Source organism: Labrus mixtus, chromosome 17 (genome assembly GCF_963584025.1).
Source record: "Labrus mixtus chromosome 17, fLabMix1.1, whole genome shotgun sequence".
Lineage (NCBI taxonomy): Eukaryota > Metazoa > Chordata > Actinopteri > Labriformes > Labridae > Labrus > Labrus mixtus.
In genome coordinates, this window is record NC_083628.1 from 4,348,815 (window position 1) to 4,359,378 (window position 10,564).

The 10,564-nt window shown below is 41.0% G+C and overlaps 1 protein-coding gene across 1 annotated transcript; it reads left to right on the forward strand.

Annotated features, from left to right (window-relative positions):
- The first annotated feature begins 667 nt into the window (after window positions 1-667).
- mat2al (methionine adenosyltransferase II, alpha-like) lies at window positions 668-9,780 on the forward strand. Its single transcript, XM_061061281.1, has 9 exons — window positions 668-1,038; window positions 3,650-3,727; window positions 4,735-4,857; window positions 4,949-5,061; window positions 7,676-7,819; window positions 7,974-8,192; window positions 8,300-8,482; window positions 9,140-9,273; window positions 9,359-9,780. Exons 1-9 carry the CDS (start codon window positions 966-968, stop codon window positions 9,459-9,461), a joined length of 1,170 nt encoding a protein of 389 aa, XP_060917264.1. The 5' UTR covers window positions 668-965; the 3' UTR covers window positions 9,462-9,780.
- The last annotated feature ends 784 nt before the right edge of the window (window positions 9,781-10,564 follow it).

Sequence of the window (10,564 nt, forward strand, 5' to 3'; positions counted from 1 at the left end):
GATCCAGCAGATGTCGCCCTTGAGCACCAGCATGAAACCAAAACAACTCACACTGCATTGTTGTGTCTTTATTACGCTCGTATCTTCACACTGCATGTAAATTTACCTGAAATGAGCGTGATCTAGAAACACAGTTAAGCAGTGAGTACAGTATGTTATTCTTCTTTTCTCTAGTCCCTCAATTAAACAACTTTTATACACGAGGGGAGGAGTCAGCCGGCCGTCCTGGCGATGTAAACAAAGTGAAGATAGGACTCTGAAAACTCTGAAAACATCACAGACAGTGGGACTCGGGTGTTACACCCATTGTAGACAGTCATGACTCACAGAGTTATTTTCAGAGGAGATACTTGATTTCTATTATCGTAAAAAAAAAAAAAAAAACACGCATATAAAGCCTTTAATATTATACAAAGAAACATTATTTAAATTTCAAAAGCATGTGGATAATTGGGTTGTATAATAAGTATCTATCTATCTATCTAGAAGATGGAAAAATGATGATAAAGATGTAATAAAGGAAGCAAACTTGTAATTTCTCTTGACACAAAGTTGTGTTTTTTTTTTTCAATATCCCCTCACTTGTTACGTCATTACAGCGCCATCTTGAGGCTGTCCTGGCTGCTGCCTGAAGGATTCTAACCCACATTCCTGCTTTACCAGCACACAGACAGAGACACAGCAAAACGACCACGGAGGAGGAATAAGACCCCGGAGTTGTAGTTTTATAAGCATGATGCCTTCAAGTCTCTTCCGTCGTCAATAGGTTTCCGTTAAATCCTCGTGTCGACCGCGCAGATGTGTCAGATCAGCTCGACCCTGCAGAGTTAATCATTACTTCCTCGTACAGTGTAATTGTCGGTGATATCAGAAGCTGCTTTGATTTCACCGCGAGACGTTGCTCGGACACCTTTAAAGCTTATTGAATATCAATTAAACTTTTTGGTGCAGCGACCAGCCTGAAGATGAACCCGAGCGGAACCCGCAGCGGGAAGACTTTCCTGTTCACGTCGGAGTCTGTTGGAGAGGGACACTCCGGTAACTGTATTTAACGTGTTTATGATGCTTTTATACTCTGAATGGGACATGTCAGGACATCATACAATGTGTCTGTATAAAGGGCGGAAGGGGTGCTCAGACTTTGAATGCAACATATTGCTACTTCATGTGGAAGTATTTTCATTTATAAAAAACAACAGAGTGCCTGATAGACATCCACAGCTACAATGTTTAATAGTTTGACCTCTAGGTTATAATTCAAATAGGCTATAAATGCTCCTGCTATGTAACAATGTACACATAGGGAACTTGTAAATCTCTACGCATTTTTAGGCCAACTTTTTGAATAAAAAAAAATATTTTTTTATTTTTTTTATTTTTTTATTTGTAAATTTTATTTAATTCAAACAAACAATAAAGTTAAGAAAAACAAACAAACATAAAATCTCATATTTTGAATGAAAAGGAGCAGAAAGAAGACTAATCTTATAATATCTGCCCCCTCTTTCACAAAGCATTTAATTCAAACAAAACAAAACACTTAATTCAAAAACAATTCAAATTAAAAATGATATAATTAAAATATTAAAATATTAAAATTATTATTTGATTATAATCAAAATGCATCACGAGATAAGATACTTTATTAAAAGCGCGAGGGGGAATTACATTTTACACTTCGTTATTGAGACATGCTACACACACACAGGCTGAAATACACACACACACACACATGCATGCACAAACAGGATCATACTGAAATGCACTAATGGAGAGATGTCAGAGTGAAGGGGCTGCCCAGTGCCTTGCTCAAGGGTACCTTGGCAGTGCTCAGTGCTATTTTTATAGGAAGTCATAACTGTTATTGAAACTTTATTAATTTCCCAGCTCTACTAAGAGGGCGATCTCAAGGGCACTGCTTCGTGTTTCACCATTTGAAGAGAAACCTTAAACGATACTTCATGAACTTTTGACTTCTGTAAGGTCACATTATCATATTTTCTTCACCCGAAAGACACCATCGAAAGAAACCTTGTTAGTTATTTTATTTTATTCAGTTGAAGGGCACTGCTTCATATTTACTCGAATTTAAGGCCACTGTGGACAACACTGCACAGAGGTCGCTCTGTTTTTCTACTTAAAGGGCATCGTAGATTCAGAGGGAAACTGCCTTTTATTTCCTGCACCTCACATGCAACCCCAAGGCAAATTAATCTGTAAGGCACATTTAATCGACAAGGCAATTCAAAGTGCGTCGCACAAGACAAAAGCATCATGAGAAAATGAAAAAAAACAAACATAAAAAATGGTGCATACCATACAAAAAAAAAGAAAGAAACAACAGCTTATAGGTCTCCTTATCATTTCATTTAAGTTGTATTATTTAAGGCAGTCATTCCCTACTATTTGTCCTTGGAGCCCCCCGACCTTGTATCTCCAAAAATCTGAACTCCCCCTCCAGGGAACACACCACGGGAAAAAATGACACTCTGCTTTCATAAGTGAACATGAATTTTAGTAGTTTTCATTGATAAAATCCTCTAACAATACACCTACACACTTGTTCTTACCAAAATAGATTTGTATAATTTCATGTTTGAACAAGTTTTTATTGAATACGAGCTAATCTAGAGCCTCAGAGCAGACAGATTATCACACAGCGTTATCTTTCCTCCACAGAAACGGCACCTTAGGGCGCCCAGCATTACATTTATCTATTGAAAAGGGAACCTTTCTGGGTGGTGGGTACCTTCTATTTCAGTTTCAAATTCAAATTCAAAAAACGTTATTTGTCCCCGGGTGGCAATTCAAAGGCACACAGAGCAGTAAATTAACAACAGTGCAGGTGGACGAAACATTTTAACCTAAATATAAAGTGTCAATTTAAATACAACTTCAAGCTTAAACTTAACTTAAAAATACAAAATATATAAAAGAGTAGATATAAGTGGACAGTGATCGGACTAACAGATGTAAACAGAACTATGTGCAGTAAACAAGAAATAAATATATATATACAGAGCTATGTGCAAGTAGGCTAAATACTAAATGATAAGTTATTAAGGTGCATGGTGAATAATGGAACAACAGAACTAATATAAACAATATAACTGTAAAGGTAAAATGAGATAAATAAAGTGACCGTAGTGCAATGATGGATAAGAAACATCAGGAATAAGTTTATCCCAGAAAGGACATCCACTTCGTTGCATTATCTTGATATGCGGGGCAACAATGTGGTGTAACGCCACAATTTCCCAGTTTGGGATCGATAAAGTAATTCTATTCTATTCTATAACAGAGAGGGCACCCAATCAGATTTACCTGATCAGATGGGCGGCATAGAGGTTTATTACATTTTATTGGTGAAACTTATTAACTACATCCTGTTTTTGGAAGGGTATTCTAGGGAGTGTCTTATCATATGTTCCCTCACTATCATGGCTTCCTAGAGGACACTGGATTACATTTTCTCAATTTTAAGGGCGCAATAGAAAACATTGCCGCTGCATTTTCTGACGAGTTTCAAACATTGGGGGTCTACAGGGCCCAAGGGGTGGCTATGATAGAAAAATCTTATCTCTTTGTATACAAATGGGGGCGTCTGTTCTTGTTCCTTCATTTCATGAGTCTGATTTTGTGTTCACAGATAAAATGTGTGATCAAATCAGTGATGCTGTGCTTGATGCCTACCTGAGCAAAGACCCAGACTCTAAAGTGGCCTGTGGTAAGTACTCTGTCCTTCTGATACCGGTGTTATCTTATCGAAACCTTACTGGAGCATAGCCTTACTGACTTTTTTAATAAGTCTTAAAGCTGTTTTCATCAAGCGGAAACCTCAGGTGTAGAAAAGGGGAAGCCAATGCAAAAGTGCAAAAAACTGCAATTCCTAATGTGTCCACTTGAGGCTGGCTCCAAAAGATCTGGACGTCCCATAAACACTCCATATCAAAAATATCTTTGACAGCAGAATTATTGACAGCATGGTACAAAAAAAAATATTTAGATGTGAAAAGCTCAGGTCTTTATCGGCACACACCACACAGGGGTGATTACTTTATAACTCATCTGTTTTCATTTCATTATGGATGAGAATTTAGCATTAGTATGACTGATCTGACTCCAAGCTGCTGCGGTGTAGCTTCTTGTCAGGAGGCTTAAGGCCCGCCTCAGCTGCACCGCTTTGCCTGTTACTAGGTTGACTGAAAGTTTGGTAGAGGTAGCATTTTCAATATGGGGTTAGGGTGCCATGGATGGGCTACAAAAGTGTGCTTAAGAAACCAGACAAGGTCCATGTTATTAACAGTATGGTTGTCCAATATGCACTCCTGAAAGTTTCAGGCAGGCTGCCCCTGAAATCCTCCTGACCTCCTTGATCCTGCGTGCACCTTACAGCGGGAGATTATCCCTGTGGGACAGAGGGGTGGGGGGGGGGGGGGGGGGGGCCTCAGGAGGCAGACACATTACGTAAAAAGAACAACTCAGAAGTGGTGGACGAAGCAACAGAGTCTGACGTTATAATGAGAATTTTGGTCTTTATATCCAAGTTTGAGTGCTTCGTGTGGTTTGACATGTGAACGTTTTTTTTAATGAAGCTGCTTTAGATTTAGTTAAAGAGGTAGTCAAGAGTTCTACAAAGTCATGAAACTCTCTGGATTATTGAATGAATTTAGTGTTAATTGTATTATGCATCATTTGCTTGTTTTTTTCAATGCAAACACTGTTTTATTACAGAGTGTGTGGCAAAGACGGGCATGATTTTACTCGTTGGTGAAGTGACCTCTAAGGCCATAGTGGATCTCCAGTCAGTGGTCAGAAACACCATCAAGTCCATCGGCTACGACAGCTCATCCAAAGGTGCAGTACGGTAGAATTTATCACCTTTTTTTTTTTTTTTTTTAACCACTCAGAGTGAATAAAGTGATTGAAATCCAACTGTGATCTGCAGGTTTTGACTACAAGACCTGCAACGTGCTGTTAGCGCTGGAGCCGCAGTGCGTGGAGATCTCAGACTGTGTGTTTGAAGGACGGGATCAGGAGGACATTGGTGCTGGAGACCAGGTGCAGACCTTTAATACTTTACTGTATACTACAACATGGGGGGGTTTAAAGTTTTCACAAATGCTGTCAGGAGAGTAGACAAAGTCACTTTGACAAAGGAGCAATAGTTCATTACAATACAGGACTTCATTTGACAGACATGTTGACACATATTTAGAGCGGCTGCGGCTCAGTTGGTAGTCGTCTTTCAACCGGAAGGTCGGGGGTTCGATCCCCAGCTCCTGCAGCCACATGTGTCCTTGGGGAAGACACTTGAATTGCTGCTTTGTCAACGGTGTATGATTGTGTATGAATGGGATTAGTTCTGATGGTCACTTTACACAGCAAGCCTCTGTCATCAGTGTGTAAATGTGTAGGTGTGACCTGCTGTGCAAAAACACTTTGAGTAGTCAGAAGACTAGAAAAGCTCTATTCATGCTCCAATCGAAACACACACACATACATGTATATGCATACACACCTATATGAAAAATCATATAGATATTTTCAGGAGTGCATATTTGTCCGTTTAAGTGACAGTACAGGCTTGTGATGTTGACAAATGATTTTGTTCTTCTTGTTGTACTTAAGGAATTGATTTGAAAGAACGTGTTTCAGTGTCGTGAGCCACTAGAAAGCAGAAATGTCCAAACTTTCTGAAAGCATTTGACAAAAGCCATTTTTTATCCATTTTCAGCAATCAATCAATCAATCAAATTTTTATTTGTATAGCATCAACTCATAACAAGTGTTATCTCGAGACACTTTACAAAAAGCAGGTAAAAAGACCTTACTCTTTGTTATGTTACAAAGATCCGGCCTATCCATCATGAGCACTTTAGCAAAGCAGCAAAAGTTCTCCAAAGGTTCTTAAAGATAAAGATAAAGATAAACTTAATTGATCCCCCGTGGGGGAAATTTGTGCGTTACAGCAGCTCCAGAAAACAGGGGACGGGAATATAATTATTAAAAATAAAACTAGAAGTTAAAATCAAATCAAACATATTTACATTCAGTTAAATAAAAAAATACAATAATGTAAGATTACACAGTAACTACACAGGAAAAGTGTTTTGTTTCTTTTGTTTCACACACAGTGTGTAGCATGAGGTGGTGATGCTGTCTGATTAAAGAGTCTGACTGCAGATGGGATGAACGACCTGCGGTAGCGCTCTGTCTTGCAGGGTGGGTGTCTGAGTCTGCTGCTGAAGGAGCTGCTCAGGGCCCCCACAGTGTCATGCACGGGGTGAGAGGGGTTGTCCATGATGGATGTCAGCTTCACTAACGTCCTCCTCTCACCCACCTCCTCTACAGAGTCCAGAGGACAGTCCAAGACAGAACTGGCCCTCCTGACCAGTCTGTTCAGTCTCTTCCTGTCTCTCTCTGTGCTCCCTCCTCCCCAGCAGACCACCGCATAGAAAAGTGCAGACGCCACCACAGTGTCATAAAAAGTCCGTAGCAGAGTCCTGCACACTCCAAAGGACCTCAGTCGTCTCAGCAGGTGAAGTCGACATTGGCCCTTCTTGTACAGGACGTCGGTGTTGTGTGACCAGTCCAGTTTGTTGTTGAGGTGAACACCCAGGTATTTGTACGTCTCCACCCTCTCGATGTCCAAGCCCTGGATGTTCACCGGTGCAGTCTGGGGCGACTTCTGCTGAAGTCAATCACCATCTCCTTTGTCTTGCTGGCGTTGAGCTGAAGGTGGTTGAGCTCACTCCAGTCGACAAAGTCCATGATGACCTGCCTGTACTCCTGCTCGCTCCCCTTAGACACACACCCCGCGATGGCTGTGTCATCGGAGAACTTCCGCAGGTGGCAGCTCCCAGAGTTGTGGCAGAAGTCCGAGGTGCACAGGGTGAAGAGGAAAGGGGAGAGAACTGTCCCCTGCGGGGCCCCAGTACTGCAGACCACCATGTCAGACTCACAGTCCTGAAGCCTCACGTACTGTGGTCTGTTGGTGAGGTAGTCCGTTGTCCATGCAGCCAGGTGACAGTCCACTCCCGCCCTCTCTCGCTTCCCCCTGAGCAGTGCAGGCTGGATGGTGTTAAAGGCACTGGAGACCCTCACAGTGCTGCCGGTGTTCTCCAGGTGAGTCCAGGATCTCTGCAGCAGGTAGATGACGGCGTCATCCACCCCGATGTTCGGCTGGTAGGCGAACTGCAGAGGATCCAGACTTGAAGTCACCAGGGGGCGGAGGTTGTTGAGGACGATCCTCTCCATGGTCTTCATCAGGTGAGAGGTGAGGGCCACAGGTCTGAAGTGGTTAGGCTCCCTGGGGTGAGATGTCTTTGGGACTGGCACCACGCAGGAAGTCTTCCACAGAGTCGGTACCCTCTCCAGTCTCAGGCTCGGGTTGAAGATGTGCAGAAGGACCTCACAGAGCTGGTCTGCACAGTCCTTCAGGAGTCTGGAGCTGATGCCGTCGGGACCTTGTGGCCTTCCTCGCCTTGAACTTCCTCAGCTGGCTTCTCACCTGATCAGCTGTTATGGAGAGGCCGTCGGAGTTTGTTAGTCCTGACCGAAGTTGTTGACCACATGAGAGGTTAACAAACAAACAAACAGGTTCATCCAAAATGTTTTTTCAGTTGTATCAAAAAAAGTTTAAAAAAAAAAACAACTTAATTTGTCTCCTCAGGGTCTGATGTTCGGCTACGCCACAGACGAGACGGAGGAGTGTATGCCTTTAACAATTCTTTTGGCTCACAAACTCAACTTCAGGATGAAGGAGCTGTCCCGAACCGGAGAGTGTCCATGGATTCTCCCGGACTCCAAATCACAAGTGAGCCACCACACCTTACCACCATGCTTTATCTCTTTAAAAAAAAGGCATTCAATCAACTCTCAAAACATTTGACTTCATCTTCCTTTTGCTGCTAGTTTAATTCTTATGGAGTTAGAGGTTCACTTGTGTCTTCTTGCTCTCGTCCCTGCAGGTCACAGTGGAGTACAGAGACAACATGGGAGCCATGGAGCCTATGCGTGTTCACACCGTGGTTATTTCAGTGCAACACAGGCCGGACATCACCCTGCAGGAGATCAGACACCACCTGATGGAGAAGGTGGTGAAGGTTGTCGTTCCTGCCAAGTACCTGGATGACAAGACCATTTACCATCTCCTACCCAGTGGGAAATTCCTTGAAGGCGGCCCACAGGTGAGTGAGGAAAGGGACTACGTCAAAGAGTAAAAAGAAAAGTGTGATTGTTTAGTGTTTGTAGGGCAAACATGCACATGTTGAGAGACGCTTTGTATTGTCAACAGAGCGATGCCGGACTCACAGGGCGTAAAATCATTGTGGACACATACGGAGGATGGGGTGGTCACGGGGGAGGGGCTTTCTCCGGGAAGGATTACTCCAAAGTGGATCGATCCGGAGCTTACGCAGCACGCTGGGTCGCTAAGTCTTTGGTCAAAGCCGGACTGTGCAGGAGAGCCCTCGTTCAGGTGAGGAAGTCCACACCTGAGTGAAGCTTACTTTTTGTTCAACAGTTTGAAAAACAGACCACAGCTGATATGCATCATTATATTTATTTACAAAAGACAAACAAAATGTTCTTTGAGATTTTTTTTACATTTTTATTTATCCTTTAGTTTTTGTTTTATAAGCAGGGACAAACCACTGAGACCGAGGCCTCTTTTCCAGGGGTGTGCCCTGCAGCAAAACCAATAACAACAGAACAAATATGAACATATAAACACACTTAAAAGAATGACAAAGACACTGAAACACATGTTGATACTTGCAAACCATTTCCATTTCACATTTATAATACAGAGCCATTTCCTTCCCTAAGTAGTTCAGAAACTAGATCTTTAAAAACCCCGCTTGAAACAAGAGAAGGCACTTTACTTTTCGGGTATAATAACATATATCAGATGAGTACACGACTCACAAGAACCAGAAAAAATAAACTCTTTTTGACTGTTCAAAGAGCTCTGATACTGCCGCCTAGTCATGTCGTTTTACACTTTAAAAAAAAGAAGAAACATTGTTAATAATCTTTAAAAATGGATGTGAGATACAGATTGGGGTCTGAGATTTTCTGATAGTTTAATGTTAATATCTGAAAGCATTTATGTCTTGTCTGTTTTCACCTTTAGATCTCATATGCAATCGGCGTGAGCCACCCGCTCTCCATCTCCGTTTTTCACTACGGCACGTCGAATAAGGACGAAGACGAGCTGCTGCAAATAGTGCAGAAGAACTTTGACCTGAGGCCTGGGGTCATCGTGAAGTATGTGTCGTTGTTTTTTTCATAGCTGTAAACATTGTAATCATCTGTAAACCAAACGCTCAAATATGGACTCTTTGTTTCACAGGGAGCTGGGTTTAAAGCGGCCGATTTACCAAGCCACTGCCTGCTACGGTCACTTCGGCAGAGAGGAGTTCCCTTGGGAAAAACCGAAACCTCTGCTGTTTTGAGTCTCAACACATTCCAGTTACGACACAATCAAGAGTCCAGTTTAACTGAAGACAGCTGTGTAACTAAAAGAGGTCTGCGTCTTTTCTCTCTGTCTCTTTTCCTTTCTGATCCTAAACTCTGAAGGCAACAGTCAGCGCCTTTGTTGAGAAATGAATTTGATTTAATCAAGGTACTTTGTGCTTTTAAAAAAAAAACAATGTAGTTTTGTTAAAAGATTATGCAATGAATGTGATTTTTTAAAGGACAGTAAATACTATAAATCATGTATTTTGGTAACAAGAAATAAACAATATTTGTTGATTAAAGACTTCCTCTCTATGTTATTGTTTTATCATTTGTTCCTCAACGACTTTATTGTATTTAAAATGTAAAGTACTTTCACATTATTTTTCCATTTTATCAGTAAATGCTATTTTTCACCTCTGCAGAGAAACGTTGTGATGTAGAACTATGAATAAATGCAGTGAACACAGTTATAATATCATTTAAAATGAATTCTTAAATTAGGTTGAGTGCATCGTAAAATGATTTATTTGGCTAATTTAATTTATCAATCAAGGTCACAATTCTGCATTGCCTTAATTACCAACATGCTATTTCCAAAGTTATGTTAATAATGCTCTACTGCATACATGTGTGGGAGTGATTACAATCAAGTTTTCAGACCCGAAACTTTAAAAAACTGATATACCAGACCAGACAATATGCTCCTTAAATAAAATAAAAACACTGCATAGAAAATCATGCTTAAGTAAAAGTATGTAAGTGTAATCAGGAAGATGTACTTACTTTTTACAATAATGTAAATTAAAAGCAGGGATTTACTGTTAAATTGGTTGTGGTGGTTATTAGTTATTTATGGACTCATGTTATATAATATAATATTGAAAAAGTCCCTTTCCTGCATTGAACTGTCGCGACCACTTGATGGAGTTGAAGTTTTAAAAAAAACAATTTACAGGCAGAAAATTACAAAACACGGCAAAGTCATGAATCGACAAAAAAAACGACTTGAATTTCAAACTGTACAGCTTAACATGAAGTAAACAATGTAAACTATATGTATCTAGAGCCCCCTGAATTATGTAAAGACGGTGTGTGT

What these genes read in the sequence shown, in the direction of transcription:
- mat2al (XM_061061281.1), top strand. Translation starts at nt 966, where the DNA reads ATGAACCCGAGCGGAACCCGCAGCGGGAAGACTTTCCTGTTCACGTCG. An exon ending in CTACGACAGCTCATCCAAAG is followed by an intron (nt 4,858 to 4,948) that starts GTGCAGTACGGT and finishes TGTGATCTGCAG; the next exon opens with GTTTTGACTACAAGACCTGC. An exon ending in AGGCCTGGGGTCATCGTGAA is followed by an intron (nt 9,274 to 9,358) that starts GTATGTGTCGTT and finishes TTTGTTTCACAG; the next exon opens with GGAGCTGGGTTTAAAGCGGC.